Source organism: Phocoena sinus, chromosome 10, assembly GCF_008692025.1.
Source record: "Phocoena sinus isolate mPhoSin1 chromosome 10, mPhoSin1.pri, whole genome shotgun sequence".
Lineage (NCBI taxonomy): Eukaryota > Metazoa > Chordata > Mammalia > Artiodactyla > Phocoenidae > Phocoena > Phocoena sinus.
The window spans coordinates 19,916,706-19,932,742 of NC_045772.1; the positions used below are offsets into that span (position 1 = coordinate 19,916,706).

Here is a 16,037-nt window from a genome sequence, read left to right on the forward strand (position 1 = left end):
CTCTTTGTTCCTGAATATGTGAACAATTTTTATGACTTATCTCTCACGTATGTAGCATGCCTATTATACACACACATGCACACATACACAAATGTGTATATATGAGTCAGCAATGCCTGCTGTGAATTTTTCATCCAATACAGGGACTTCTCTTCTGGAACAATGAATTCCTCTCTCCATTTGTATCTTTCTTGTTGATGCCTGGTTGTGAATTAGACAGATTTGGCATCCATATTAGATTAGAACTGAGAAATGTTCTAAAAGGAAGCCTTGATTAAGAAAAATTAATGACTTATTTTGTCCATTCCAGCCCAATGTAATTTTCCTCCTCCATACTTATCCAGTTTTTCTTGTTTGTGCCAATTATATGCCAGATTTTGAACCTGAGTCTCTCTCATCAGAGTCAGTTAACTTTCTACTCTACACTGTCTTTCAAACAGCTGCTTGCCTTGTCAAATCCCATCAGTCTAAACATCTCCCTGGAAGCAGATCTGTTTATTATGTTTATTTGAATTCCGCCCTTCCAAACACACACACACAGTTGTGAACATAATAGGTGTACAGTAAATGTATGTTGAGTAAATGGAAGATAAAAAGGACACACTGGGCCTTCTTCAGTTTTGTGGCCTCATTTCTCTCCTAGAATTCTTTTTTTGGATCAAAACAGGAAGTGGTAAGGTTGTCACATGAATACAAATCACTGAGTTGTGACAAGTGCCAAACTGGCTCTAAGGCATCAAGGAAGTCAAAGCTTAGTCCTCTCTGTTTCTTTCCCAGCATTCACAGGCCTGAACATCAATCACCCCATCCTATGCAGCCTCTGTAGACAGCCGCCTGGTTAGCCTGGCCCTAACCAGGCCCAGGGATCCCTGAACTTTTCATATTCTACACCAAAGAGTTTTTGCTGGGCTTATTAAAGTATATTTTGGGAGAGGTTGATTAGCTCTTTGGTTTTGTTACCACTCATATATATTTCGAAGACTGCAAAAATAAAAGATTGAACAAGCCATTATTTCTGATCATGGAGATGAGAGAGCTCATACTTAAACGAGAATAATAAATGCAATTTTGGAATCTACTGGATACTCTTTTGAAAAGTAGGTAGTCATGATCAATCTAGGAAGGTTGCATTAAACTTAGCATTTGAATTAGGCAAGTTCAAACTGACAACTGTAGTAAGCAGTCTTCAACTTCCAGAAGCTTTACATAATAAAAGTTTATTGCTGACTCATGCAATAGTGTAACGCAAGTATTCTTGGTTAGCCAGTGATGCCCCAAATAGTATCTCAGGGATCCAGGTTCTTTCCTTTTTGTAGTGCCACCTCTTCTAGATCTTCAGGCTTCTCCATTAAACTGCAGGAGGAAAAGAGAGAGATTGGAAGAGTGGAATATTAAGCAGAAAGTTTTTGTAGACCAGGCTTAGATACATATCACTTCCTACCCACATTTTATTGGCCAGAATTCAGTCATATGGTCACACCTAACCGCAGGGAAGGCTAGGAAAAGGAGGCTAGCTGAGTGCCCAGTAAGAAAAGGAACTGGGGTAAAGTGAACTCACAGCAGTCTTTGCCACAGCTCTACATGTGTACTTCCCATCCAACATCATGATGTTAGCAGTGTTCCATGTAAAGGGCCAATAAATGGTTGCTCTTTTTATAACTAGTACATCTGATAAAATCTAATAACCATTATCCGAGAATATATGGAGCAAAGCCAAGTGCTAATTGTGGGGCTATGATAAATAAGACATGACCTTAGCCCCTAAGAATTTTGTACTGAAATAGAACTGTCAACCAACTCTTTCTTCTTTTTCTTTTTTTTTTTTTTTTTTTGGCTCTGCTGCGTGGCTTGTGGGATCTTAATCCCTGGACCAGGAATTGAACCGGGGGCCCCAACAATGAGAATGCCGAGTCCCGCCAGGGAATTCCCTTTTTATCTATTTTTTTCTTTTTTTTCTCAACCAACTCTAAAATGGAGAAGAATAAAGTAAGGATAGAGGTGAAAGTCTTTTGTAGCATACATCTTATTATATGTCTGTCTACCATAACTTTAAGCCACTCAAGACAGACCTGATAACACGCCTTTGTGTTTATGGTCTTTATTCATTGCCTGGCATACAGCAGGTATTATAGAAGTGATTTTCTTTTTAATACAAATTATTTATTTTTGGCTGCGTTGGGTCTTCGTTGCTGCGCATGGGATTTCTCTAGTTGCAGCGAGCAGGGGCTACTCTTCATTGCGGTGCACGGGCTTCTCATTGTGGTGGCTTCTCTTGTTGCAGAGTACGGGCTCTAGGCACACAGGCTTTAGTAGTTGTGGCTCACAGGCTGAGTAGTTGTGGCTCATGGCCTCTAGAGCACGGGCTCAGTAGTTGTGGCCCACGGGCTTAGTTGCTCTGCGGCATGTGGGACCTTCCTGGACCAGGGCTCGAACCCATGTCCCCTGCATTGACAGGCGAATTCTTAACCACTACACCACCAGGGAAGTCCTAGGGCAGTAGATCTTAACAGGGTTGTGTGTATGCATGGGAAGAGGGGGATCTGTCTGATTTACCTCTTATTGAGTAACAACTACCCCCAAACTTAATGGTTTAACACAATCATTTATTTTGCTGATGATTTTGTAGGTCAGGAATCTGGGAAGGACTAGGCTAGATAGTTTTGTTCCACATGGTTTTAGCTGTAGTGGCTGGGCCTAGAGGATCCACTTTCAAGATGGTTCCTTATTTACACAGAGTGCCTCAGTGTTCTACACATGGGGTCTTATACTTTGAGCTGCTCCGTATGGCTTGGGTTTCTCCTGTCATGGTGGTCTCAGGATATCTAATCACATTTCTTACAAGAGGCAGAAGTTAAAGTTACCAGGTAAGTAAAGGGCCATGCCCAGAACTGGCAGTGTCACTTCTATTACATTTTACAGGAACTAACCACATTCAAGAGGTTGAGAAATAGATTCTACCTCTTGATGGGGAAAATGGCACAGTCACACTGTGGAAGGGCATGTCGGATGGGAAATATTGAGGATCATCTTTGGAAAATACTAACTGCTACAGGAATGTCCATCCAAGTCACCTGAGGAACTTTTTCAAATTATGGCCATTATGCTTCCAAGTTTTTTTTTTTTTTTTTTTTTTTTTTTTTTTTTCTTTTGCTGTACGTGGGCCTCTCACTGTTGTGGCCTCTCCCCTTGCGGAGCACAGGCTCCGGACGCGCAGGCTCAGCAGCCATGGCTCACGGGACCAGCCGCTTTGCGGCATGTGGGATCTTCCCAGATCAGGGCACGAACCCGTGTCCCCTGCATCGTCAGGCGGACTCTCAACCACTGCGCCACCAGGGAAGCCCTGCTTCCAAGTTTTAAATAGGTTCCATGGGATATTCTGATACCTATCCCCAGCTCAGACCCAGTAGTGTAGAACAGAAAGAAAAAGTGGCTCAGGACCGAAATGTAAAAAGAACAACTCTGAATAGGGAGTTCCTGCTGATAGACCAGAGATGAAATAAATGAGCTAGAGGCATGATGGGAGCCAAAGGAGGAGATGATTTCAAGGAGGGTGTGGTCAGAAGCACCAAATGCTGTAGAGACGGTGAGAATGAGGAGAAATAGGCAGAGGCTGACAAATATGGCTTTGAAATCTCTCCAAGCGTCTCTGAACTCTGTTTCAGTTGGGATTGGAATCCAGAATCAGAAGCTTACAAACTGAGTCTGCAGCCAGAATAGGTTCCATTTTGTCCCCCCAGTAGTTTGGCTATCCTCATGAAACCCTATTTGTAAGGACTGAAATAGCAGTTATCTGACAGCAGTACACAATCTGCAAATGAGAAAAATTGTGACAGACTTTACAGGTAGTTAAAGTGTGAACTTCAGGAAAATGGAGACATTTCCCTTCTGCTCCTCCCTTTTATCTTTGCAAGTAAGCTCTTTGGCAGTTAGTTTGGTGCTTTTCTTTGTTTGGGATATCAAGTCAGAATCAGTGTATCAGCTAGCTCTTGCTGTATAACAAATCATCCCAAAGTCAGTGGCTTATAATCAGGGGTCTGCAAACTACAACCTGTGGGCCAGATGCCTGTCTTTGTAAATATAGTTTTATTTAGACATGGCTGTGTCTGTTCATTTACATATTATCTGCCTTATGTGTTTATCTGTTTTTTGTACTACAGTAAACAGAGGGGAGGTACTACAGAGCATATGCCTCATTAACTTATAATATTCACTATCTAGCCCTTTTAAAAAAAAGGTTTGCTCGATTCTGCTTAAAAAATAAGTATGTATTATTGCTAATGAGTCAGCTGGGTAGTTTTTCTGGTCTCAGCTAGGCTCATTCATGATCACCTGTGAGCTCTGATGCTTAGGCTAGGTTCTGTCATATGTCCTGGTTGACTGGTTGTTGGCTAGTCTGACTTTAGCTGGAGTAACTGGGATCTTCCCCTGTGACTTTTCATTCTCTAACAGGCTAGTCTAGGCTTGTCCTTATGGTGATAATAAGATTCCAATAGAATAAGTGGAAACACGTAAGAACTCTTGAGATCAAGGCTCCAAAGTGGCACACCATCACTTCCACCACATCCTACCATTCCACTACATGTGATATTGACCAAAGCAAGTAACAAGGGCAGCCCAGATTCCAGAGGCGATGAGAGAACCTGCTAAGTTATAATTGCAAAGATGTTGATACAGGGAGGCATGAAGTATCTGGGCCATCTTTGCAACCAATCTACCGCATAGAGTATAGAAAGCACACCAGGCTGGACTTGAGAGGACTAAGGTCAGATCCTGACTTGGCTGTAAACTCACTCTGTGACCTTACACAAGTCACTGAGTCTCTCTGGGCCTTAGACTCCTTAGCTCTGAATTCTACATTCATATTACAAAATGCCATATCCTCTTCTTGTTTGCATTCAACAAATGTTTATTTTCTTGAAATATTTTTTAACGAGACTCGAAAATACTCTCTGTTTTCTAATGTGGTATTACTTGGGGCCAGCATAAGCGAAAAACATCTGCTTTTATTTCATTCCTTTGACAGGGATTCTAAATATTTGTAATTTACATGAAAAAAATTACAAAGGTCATACTGGGTTTCTTTCAAATATGAAGAAAGAGAAAAGGTTTTTCAAATGAAAGTGATAGAAGCCACCTTAGCAGGAAAATAATCTGAAGATGGTGTTTGCTCAGAATGACTCAAAATCCCCAAGTCCTTGCCTTTACCAGGAAGTCCTGATAGGTAATATAAGAGAGATTTAGGTTAATAAACTCTCTGGAAACTGCTATAAGAAGGGTTATGATGACTGGGTTTGCTTTATGCTTGTCAATCCCTTTCCAAATGAAGCTAGTAAGAGTGGTGTAAGCCCGGATATTCCCGGATCAGCCATTGGGAAGATCCTCAAGCAGTATCCTTCCTACCCAGCCCCCAGCAGGGCTCTCCAGGCATCTGCCTTCAGCAAGGCCAAGGCTAAAACAGAGTTTACACAGCTGGACCTGGGTTTCATGTAGATCTTCATTCTTTGTAATCTGGTTCTCAGTGCTACTTTGGGATACTTCTGAAGATGGGGAGCTAATTTAGCTCCAGTCATCAAGCAGATTACTAATCAGCCCTCCCATTTCCAAATCCAGACCCTTTTACTTCAGCCTGGTCCCTTCCTCCATCTCCCTAGCTACTACTCGCTGTCCATTCCCAGCTTCATGTCTTGTTCATATTTTCCCTTCCTCTTCTTTCTCCTTCTGTTCCTCTTATTCAGATCCTGATCAGAGGACTTCCCTGGTGGCACAGTGGTTAAGAATCCACCTGCCAATGCAGGGGACTCGGGTTCGATCCCTGGTCTGGGAAGATCCCACATGCCACGGAGCAACTAAGCCTGGGCTCCAAAACTACTGAGCCTGTGCTCTACAGCCCGCATGCCACAACTACTGAAGCCTATGTGCCACAACTACTGAGCGTGCGCTCTAGAGCCCATGAGCTACAACTACTGAGCCTGTGCTCTAGAGCCCGTGCTCCACAACGAGAGAAGCCACCGCAATGAGAAGCCCGTGCACCACAACGAAGAGTAGCCCCTGCTCACCACAACTAGAAAAAGGCCGCGTGCAGCAACGAAGACGCAACGCAGCCAAAAAAAGTCCTAATCAGAGTTCAGAGCCAGGCCAAATTCTGCTTCTCCCTGGAGCTTCCCCTGCCAACTTGAGGCCTCTGTGACCTCTCCCACAAAGGCATGAGTTACCCAACAGGCAGGCTGAGTATGTGCACAGAGCAGTTGTAAGTCAGGGTTCTCACCCCCCACCTTAACACACACACACACACACACACACACATACACACACAGAAAACCTCAGATTCAGTGAATGTATCCAGAATTTTGAAATGGAAAATCTAGAAAAAATTTATTTTAGCATATGCAACCTTTGTGACATTTCAAGAAATAACATTTATTCTGCATTACGTGGGGAGGAGGGGCACAAAAAGGGGTACTTTTTTCAGTTTAGGGTCTTTAGGGTTCTTAATTTTGTACTGATCTCTCCTCTGAGATTAAATTGCGCTTACTGTGTTTTCCACAGACTTTGGCATTTAATTGTATGTGTATGACCTAGTGGTTGAGTATGTGGAATCTTAACTCTATCACCCACTAGCTCTGTGACTTTGGGCAAACTATTTGTGGCAGATAGTCTCCAATCAAGGCTGTCATCAACCTCTTCCCTCCCTGCCACTCCTCCATTGAGAGGTGAAACTTGTTTCCCCTTCTCTTAAATCTTGCTGGGCCTGTAACTGCTTTGACTAACAGATCATAGCAGAAGTAACATTCTGAGACTTCTGAGGCCAGGCCTTAAGCAAACTGGAAGGTTCAATTTTTTTCCTCTTGCAGTGCTCCTTCTTGGAGTCCAGCTGCCATCCCAGGAGAGGCAATGGAGGAGCATGGATGTACTCTGGTGAGCAGTCCCAGCTCTGCTCCCAGCTGACATCCAGCACCAATTGCCAGCCCTGTGAGCAAACCATTTGGATGTTCTAGCCTAGTCGAGCCTCCAGATAAATGCATATGGACATAGGCAGACAACATCACATGGAGCAGAAGAACTGCCCAGCTGAGCCCAATCAACTCAGAATCATGAGATATAATAAAATAGTTGTTGCTTCAAGCCACTAAGTTTTGGGGTGGTTTGTTATATAGCAATAGGTCATTGAAATAGTATCTAACCCAAACCTAGATTTGGTTTCTTCCCCTGTAAAATGGAGTCAATAATAGTACCTATTTCATAGGATTGGTTTAAGGATCAAACAAGATGAAATGTATGGTAAAGTGCTTAGGGATGTTATGCTATCTATTTATGTTATGTTCTAATTACTACATTATTTAATTTATTTATTTATTATTTATTTGCTGCACCACATGGCTTGCAGGATCTTAGTTCCCTGACCAGGGATGAGTCCTAACCACTGGAATGCCAGGGAATTCCCTGTTTTTAAACATGCAAGGAGAGGCTCTGCCACTGGTTAAAAGATTTCGAGAATCAGAGTGCAGGAGGTAGTGGGGCAGGAGAGAAAAGGAAGATATAGAAAATAAATGGTACTAATACTTATTGGTAACCTACTACGTGCCAGGCCGCACACTAGGTTTTTACATATATGATCGCACTGGCTCGTCACGGAAACCTTGTTAGGCACATGTTTTTGCCTTTTATACCGTTCAGTGGAGGTTCAGAGAGGTTAAGTAATTTACCCAAGGTCCCACAGCTGGGAGTGACCAAAGAGGAGTACAACTGGGCTTCAAAGTGTACTGTCTGACTGCAAAGCCCATTCTTTTTTTTTTTTTTAACCCTCCTACAGATCTTGGACAGAGGGGCTTCCTGAGATCTTTCAAAATATAATTATTGTTTTCAATGAGAAAACATTCAGTCAGACTCTATTCAATCCAACCAATATTCTGCTTCTGGTAGGAATATTGATGAAAATTTAAAAACAACCCCCAAAGTCCTGTACTTCCGGTAATAAATTATTACAAACCTACCATCAAGAAATCTAGATAAATCTTTCATGATACTAGTTATTTTTACCTTATGTCATATCTCTGAGAAACAACTTCCAGGCATGTAAAATTGTACTTCCTTTTATTTTTTTTCTAAAATATCACCTTTAACCCTCTAGGAAGGGCTGCCCCATTATGCCTGTATACATTAATGCTTAATTTTTTTAAACATCTTTATTGGAGTATAATCGCTTTAAAATGTTATGTTAGTTTCTGCTGTATAACAAAGTGAATCGGCTATATGTATACATATATCCCCATATGCCCTCCCTCTTGCATCTCCCTCACACCCTCCCTATGCCACGCTGCTAGGTGGTCACAGAGCACCGAGCTGATCTCCCTGAGCTATGCAGCTGCTTCCTACTACCTATCTGTTTTACATTTCGTAGTGTATATATGTCCATGCCTCTCTCTCGCTTTGTCCCAGCTTACCTTTCCCGCTCCCCACGTCTTCTAATCCATTCTCTACATCTGCGTCTTTATTCCTGTCCTGCCCCTAAGCTCATTAGAACCATTTTTTTTAGATTCCATATATATGTATTAGCATACAGTATTTTTCTCTTTCTGACTTATTTCACTCTGTATGACAGCCTCTATGTCCATCCACCTCACTACAAATAACTCAATTTGGTTTCTTTTTATGGCTGAGTAATATTCCATTGTGTATATGTGCCACATCTTCTTTATCCATTCATCTGTCCATGGACACTTAGGTTGTTTCCATGTCCTGGCTATTGTAAATAGTGCTGCAATGAACATTGTGATACATGACTCTTTTTGAATTATGGTTTTCTCAGGGTATATGCCCAGTAATGGGATTGCTGGCTCATATGGTAGTTCTATTTTTAGTTTTTTAAGGAACCTCCATACTGTTCTCCATAGCGGCTGTATCAATTTACATTCCCACCAACAGTGCAAGAGGGTTCCCTTTTCTCCACACCGTCTCCAGCATTTATTGTCTGTAGATTTTTTGATGATGGCCATTCTGACTGGTATGAGGTGATACCTCACTGTAGTTTTGATTTGCATTTCTCTAATGATTAGTGATATTGAGCATTCTTTCATGTGTTTGTTGGCAATCTGTATGTCTTCTTTGGAGAAATGTCTATTTAGGTCTTCTGCCCATTTTTGGATTGGGTTGTTTGTTTTTTTGATATTGAGCTTCATAAGCTGCTTGTATATTTTAGAGATTAATCCTTTGTCAGTTGCTTCGTGTACAAATATTTTCTCCCATTCTGAGGGTTGTCTTTTCGTCTTGTTTATGGTTTCCTTTGCTGTGCAAAAGCTTTTAAGTTTCATTAGCTCCCATTTGTTTATTTTTGTTTTTATTCCCATTTTTCCAGGAGGTGGGTCAAAAAGGATCTTGCTGTGATTTATGTCATAGAGTGTTCTGCCTATGTTTTCCTCTAAGAGTTTTATAGTGTCTGGCCTTACGTTTAGGTCTTTAATTCATTTTGAGTTTATTTTTGTGTATGGTGTTAGGGACTGTTCTAATTTCATTCTTTTACACTTAGCTGTCCAGTTTTCCCAGCACCACTTATTGAAGAGGCTGTCTTTTCTCCATTGTATATTCTTGCCTCCTTTATCAAAGATAAGGTGACCATATGTGTGTGGATTTATCTCTGGGATTTCTATCTTGTTCCATTGATCTATATTTCTATTTTTTGCCAGTACCATACTGTCTCGATTACTGTAGCTTTGTAGTATAGCCTGAAGTGAGGGAGCCTGATTCCTCCAGCTCTGTTTTTCTTTCTCAAGATTGCTTTGGCTATTCGGGGTCTTTTGTGGTTCCATACCAATTGTGAAATTTTTTGTTCTAGTTATGTGAAAAATGCCATTGGTAGTTTGATAGGGATTGCATTGGATCTGTAGATTGCGTTGGATAGTAAAGTCATTTTCACAATGTTGATTCTTCCAATCCAATAACATGGTATATCTCTCCATCTGTTGGTATCATCTTTAATTTCTTTCATCAGTATCCTATAGTTTTCTGTATACAGGTCTTTTCTCTCCTTAGGTAGGTTTATTCCTAGGTATTTTATTCTTTTTGTTGCAGTGGTAAGTGGGAGTGTTTCCTTAATTTCTCTTTCAGATTTTTCATCTTTAGTGTATAGGAATGCAGGAGATTTCTGTGCATTAATTTTGTATCCTGCTACTTTACCGAATTCATTGATTAGCTCTAGTAGTTTTCTGGTAGCATCTTTAGGATTCTCTATGTATAGTATCATGTCATCTGCAGACAGTGACAGTTTTACTTCTTCTTTTCTGATTTGGATTCCTTTTATTTATTTATTTTTTGTTCTCTGGTTGCTGTGGCTAAAACTTCCAAAACTATGTTGAATAATAGTGGTGAGAGTGGGCAAACTTATTTTGTTCCTGACCTTAGAGGAAACAGTGACAGTTTTTCACCATTGAGAATGATGTTGGCTGTGGGCTTGTCATATATGGCCTTTATTATGTTGAGGTAGGCTCCTCTATGCCTAGTTTCTGGAGGTTGTTTATCATAAATGGGTGTTGAATTTTGTCAAAAGCTTTTTCTGCATCTATTGAGATGATCATATGGTTTTTCTCCTTCAATTTGTTAATATGTTGTATCACATTGATTGATTTGCATATATTGAAGAATCTTTGCATTCCTGGGATAAACCCCACTTGATTGTGGTGTATGATCCTTTTAATGTGCTGTTGGATTCTGTTTGCTAGTATTTTGTTGAGGATTTTTGCATCTACGTTCATCAGAGATATTGGCCTGTAGTTTTCCTTTTTTGTGACATCTCTGTCTGGTTTTGGTATCAGGGTGACGGTGGCCTCATAGAATGAGTTTGGGAGTGTTCCTCCCTCTGCTATGTGTTGGAAGAGTTTGAGAAGGATAGGTGTTAGCTCCTCTCTAAATGTTTGATAGAATTTGCCTGTGAAGCCATCTGGTCCTGGGCTTTTGTTTGTTGGAAGATTTTTAATCACAGTTTCAATTTCAGTGATTGTGATTGGACTGTTTATATTTTCTATTTCTTCCTGGTTCAGTCTTGTAAGGTTGTGTTTTTCTAAGAATTTCTCCATTTCTTCCAGGTGGTCCATTTTATTGGCATATAGTTGCTTGTAGTAACCTCTCATGATCCTTTGTACTTCTACAATGTCAGTGGTTACTTCTCCTTTTTCATTCTAATTCTGTTGATTTGAATCTTCTCCCTTTTTCCTTGAAGAGTCTGGCTAATGGTTTATCAATTTTGTTTATCTCCTCAAAGAACCAGCTTTTAGTTTTATTGATCTTTGCTATCGTTTCCTTCATTTCTTTTTCATTTATTTCTGATCTGATCTTTATGATTTCTTTCCTTCTGCTAACTTTGAGGTTTTTTTGTTCTTCTTTCTCTAATTGCTTTAGGTGCAAGGTTAGGTTGTTTATTCGAGATGTTTCCTGTTTCTTAAGGTAGGATTGTATTGCTATAAACTTCCCTCTTAAACTGCTTTTGCTGCATCCCATAGGTTTTGGGTCATCGTGTTTTCATTGTCATTTGTTTCTAGGTATTTTTTGATTTCCTCATTGATTTCTTTAGTAATCTCTTGGTTATTGTTTAGCCTCCATGTGTTCGTATTTTTTACAGTTTTTTTTCCTGTAATTGATATCTAGTCTCATAGCATTGTAGTCAGAAAACATACTTGATATGATTTCATTTTTCTTAAATTTACCAAGGCTTGGTTGGTGACCCAAGATATGATCTATGCTGGAGAATGTTCCATGAGCACTTGAGAAGAAAGTGTATTCTGTTGCTTTTGAATGGAATGTCCTATAAATATCAGTTAAGTCCATCTTGCTTAATGTATCATTTAAAGCTTGTGTTTCCTTATTTATTTTCATTTTGAATGATCTGTCCCTTAGTGAAAGTGGGGTGTTAAAGTCCCCTACTATGATTGTGTTACTGTCGATTTCCCCTTTTATGACTGTTAGCATTCACCTTATGTATTGAGGTGCTCCTATGTTGGGTGCATAAATATTTACAATTGTTATATCTTCTCCTTGGATTGATCCCTTGATTATTATGTAGTGTCCTTCTTTGTGTCTTGTTATAGTCTATTTTAAAGTCTACTTTGTCTGATATGAGAATTGCTACTCCAGCTTTCTTCTGACTTCCATATGCATGGAATATCTTTTTCCATCCCCTCACTTTCAGTCTGTATGTGTCCCTAGGTCTGAAGTGGGTCTCTTGTATACAATACATATATGGGTCTTGGTTTTGTATCCATTTAGCCAGTCTGTGTCTTTTGGTTAGAGCATTTAATCCATTTACATTTAAGGTAATTATCAATATGTATGTTCCTATTACCATTTTCTTGTTTGGGGTTTGTTTTTGTAGGTCTTTTCCTTCTCCTATGTTTCCTGCCTAGAGAAGTTCCTTTAGTATTTATTGTAAAGCTGGTTTGGTGGGGCTAAATTCTCTTAACTTCTGCTTGTCTGTAAAGGTTTTAATTTCTCCATTGAATCTGAATGAGATCCTTGCAGGGCAGAGTAATCTTGGTTGTAGGTTTTTCCCTTTCATCACTTTAAATATGTCCTGCCACTCCCTTCTGGCTTGTAGAGTTTCTGCTGAAAGATCAGCTGTTAACCTTATAGGGCTTTCCTTGTATGTTATTTGTTGCTTTTCCCTTGCTGCTTTTAATATTTTTTCTTTGTATTTGATTTTTGATAGTTTGATTAATATGTGTCTTGGTGTGTTTCTCCTTGGATTTATCCTGTATGGGACTCTCTGTGCTTCTTGGACTTGATTGACTATTTCCTTTCCCATGTTAGGGAAGTTTTCAACTATAATCTCTTCAAATGTTTCCTCAAACCCTTTCTTTTTCTCTTCTTCTCTGGGACCCCTATAATTCGAATGTTGCTGCATTTAATGTTGTCCCAGAAGCCTCTGAGACTGTCCTCAAGTCTTTTCATTCTTTTCTCTTTATTCTGCTCTGTGGTAGTTATTTCCACTTTTTTATCTTCCAGGTCACTTATCCATTCTTCTTCCTCAGTTATTCTGCTATTGATTCCTTCTAGAGAATTTTTAATTTCATTTTTTGTGTTGTTCATCATTGTTTGTTTGCTCTTTAGTTCTTCTAGGTCCTTGTTAAATGTTTCTTGTATTTTCCCCATTCTGTTTCCAAGATATTGGATCATCTTTACTACCATTACTCTGAATTCTTTTTCAGGTAGTCTGCCTATTTCCTCTTCACTTGTTTGGTCTGGTGGGTTTTTACCTTGCTCCTTCATTTGCTGTGTTTTTCTCTGTCTTCTCATTTTTTTTTAACTTACTTCATTTGCAGTAGGCTGCAGGTTCATAGTTCCCGTTGTTTTTGGTGTCTGCCCCCAGTGGATGAGGTTGGTTCAGTGGCTTGTGTAGGCTTCCTGGTGGAGGGGACTGGTGCCTGTATTCTAGTGGGTGGGGCTGGATCTTGTCTTTCTGGTGGGCAGGGCTGCATCCGGTGGTGTGTTTTGGGGTGTCTGTGAACTTAGTATGATTTTAGGCAGCCTCTCTGCTAATGGGTGGGGTTGTGTTCCTGTCTTGTTAGTTGTTTGGCATGGGGCATCCAGCACTGGAGTTTGCTGGCCGTTGGGTGGAGCTGGGTCTTTGCATTGAGACGGAGATCTCTGGGAGAGCTCTCGCTGATTGATACTACGTGGGGCCAGGAGGTCTCTGGTGGTCCAATGTCCTGAACTCGGCTCTCCCACCTCAGAGGCTCAGGCCTGACACCCGGCTGGAGCACCAAGACCTGTCAGCCACACGGATGTGTTACAGCGCCTTTCTCCTCCTAGGGACTCAGCCAGGATTTCAAGCAATGGGTTCTGAGTCCAAAAATTGCCTCTATTTGGGAACTTGCCAAACACGACACAGGAGAGGCTTCAGTATTTTCTTGGAGTTGGGTTTGCTCTCTTGTACTTCTCCCATTGCCACAAAAAATCTTTCCCTGAGTAGCTGCTGCTCCTTTCACTGCTTAATTTTTAAATGAGAAGTTAACTTGTCTTTTCTCACAGAGACAGTTTACTTGGTGAGGTCAGCAAAATGCTGATAAGAAAACCTATATGAGGCCCCTCAGACCAGGCCTCTGAGATCCTGGCTGAAAGCTCACCACAGATCTGTGTCCAATAATAAAATCCTCCTCGAATCTGGGAGCACTCAGCTCATTCCTGCCTGTTCAGTCTTTTAAGTGCCTCCTTCCCATGCTCCTTCTTTTCCTTCCCCCAGTCTCTCACAAAATCTTGTTCCAAAATGTCAGTCAACCATCAGCTAATGGGATCAGAAGTTGCCTCACAGTCAGAAAACCTCCTGGTCCCTGGCCCAAGTGCCCCCCATTACATCCAGTGTCCCAAGATGACCTTCCAGTCCCCATGACGTAAGGAAACATTTCAGAGCAGCTTTACAAAATGAGAAATTCATTCGTTATTTTTTTCAAGGGACCAAGAAAAGAAAATGTTATGAACAAGGAAATTGCTGGTGGGTCACTGGCCAGGACACTGAAATGTGAACATTGAACAATTAATTTAAGGATAATATAAACAGGTTTCATTATACAGAGTTTAAGAATATGATTGGAATAGTCTGTTGTTTTGAATTCTAGAATGTTCCTCTCCCTACTGCACCCCTGCCCCCACCCCAGGCCTTCTTACTATGAGTTGGCATTCTCCCTCCCCCTGGTTGTTTTCTCCATCTCCATCCACTGTTATAGCACAGATGAACTCACTCTGTGTTTGGCTTCATGTGGTTGCCTTGCCTACATTTATTCTGGTTTCTTATTGTGTCACCGACGCACATTTTTAAGAGTTCCATTATGTGGAATGGTTTTTTTTCCTACTCTCTTCAGAAAAATTGACTTTTCAAAGGAATATTAAAAAATTTTTTTGTTTAAAGAAATAAGGTTATTTCTAGTTCTTTGTCCTCTTTCACAATTACAGCCATGTACTCCATAAGGAATCCATTAATGTGTAAGATGCTTTGAAGCTGCTGGATGTGTGTGTGTGCGTGTGTGTGTGTGTGTCTGCGCGCACACGCACGCGTGCACTGTTCTTTTTCTTTTTCTCTCAGAATCTTGCCACTGCCAACCACTGATTTAGGAATGTTTAGGGGTACATGCCAACTCAATAATCAAAATCATTTTGGTACTGGGAACCCAACCACAGTCTCTGTAGACCAGTGGAATTTATTGCTTGCTCCAGTTTATTAAGTAATAGTACCAACAACATTTTGAATAAAGAAGAGTCTGATAAGATATGATGGAATGTCAGGATAATTCATTTTGACCATAAAACAATGCTTGTTTTGAATCTGAAATACTAAAACATTAATAGACTGATGGTCCACGGCTTCCTTCCCTTGACCTGATATAGGAATATGATTCCTAGCTCACTTTAGGAAAGAGTCTCAGGACAGACTGCTGGTTTCCTGCTACATCCATATCCCTGTTTTCATTCCACAAATACATATCTAGTACGGACTGTGGGCCAAGCACTGGCCTAGGCATTGGGACCACAGTGATGAACAGGATAAATGCAACTCCTGCCACATGGCACTTTCTGAAGGAAGATATCTTGGCTGCATAGATTACTGTCTGTTGAGACATTTGAGGCACATGCAAAACAGACTAATGGTGAAGCTTATGGTCTGTGTTCGGATCCAGACTATACCACCCAAGCTGTTTTATTTTGAACAATTTATCTGGCCTTACTAAGCTTCAGAGTCCTAAATTGCAGTGGTACTTACCTCACAGAGTTATTTTGAGGGTTAAGTGGAAAAGTCCTTGTACAGCTTTTACATAGTGCCTGGCCAAGAGCCATGAGTAGCGGTGGTGGTAGTATAAGTTTATTTATTTTATGTTATTTTTCTATTTTTGGCTGTGTTGGGTCTTCGCTGCTCCACTCAGGCTTTCCCTAGTTGCGGTGAGCGAGGGCTACTCTTCGTTGCAGTGCATGGGCTTCTCATTGCAGTGTCTTCTCTTGTCACGGCGCATGGGCTCTAGGCACACAGGCTTCAGTAGTTGTGGCACGCAGGCTCAGTAGCTGCG

General features: G+C 40.8%; 1 protein-coding gene and 1 long non-coding RNA gene across 2 annotated transcripts in view; one reads left to right on the forward strand and one right to left on the reverse strand.

The window, feature by feature from the left end:
- The window catches only part of LOC116760744, a 46,916-nt gene that overhangs the window by 24,999 nt on the left and 5,880 nt on the right, over nucleotides 1–16,037 (forward strand). The window lies entirely within an intron of this gene.
- DRAM1 (DNA damage regulated autophagy modulator 1) overlaps nucleotides 1,239–16,037 on the reverse strand; it is an 88,184-nt gene continuing 73,385 nt past the window's right edge. The window contains exon 7 of the mRNA XM_032646076.1: nucleotides 1,239–1,353. Coding sequence (XP_032501967.1) covers nucleotides 1,336–1,353 — 18 coding nt within the window. The 3' untranslated portion in view covers nucleotides 1,239–1,335. The remainder of the gene's footprint in view (nucleotides 1,354–16,037) is intronic.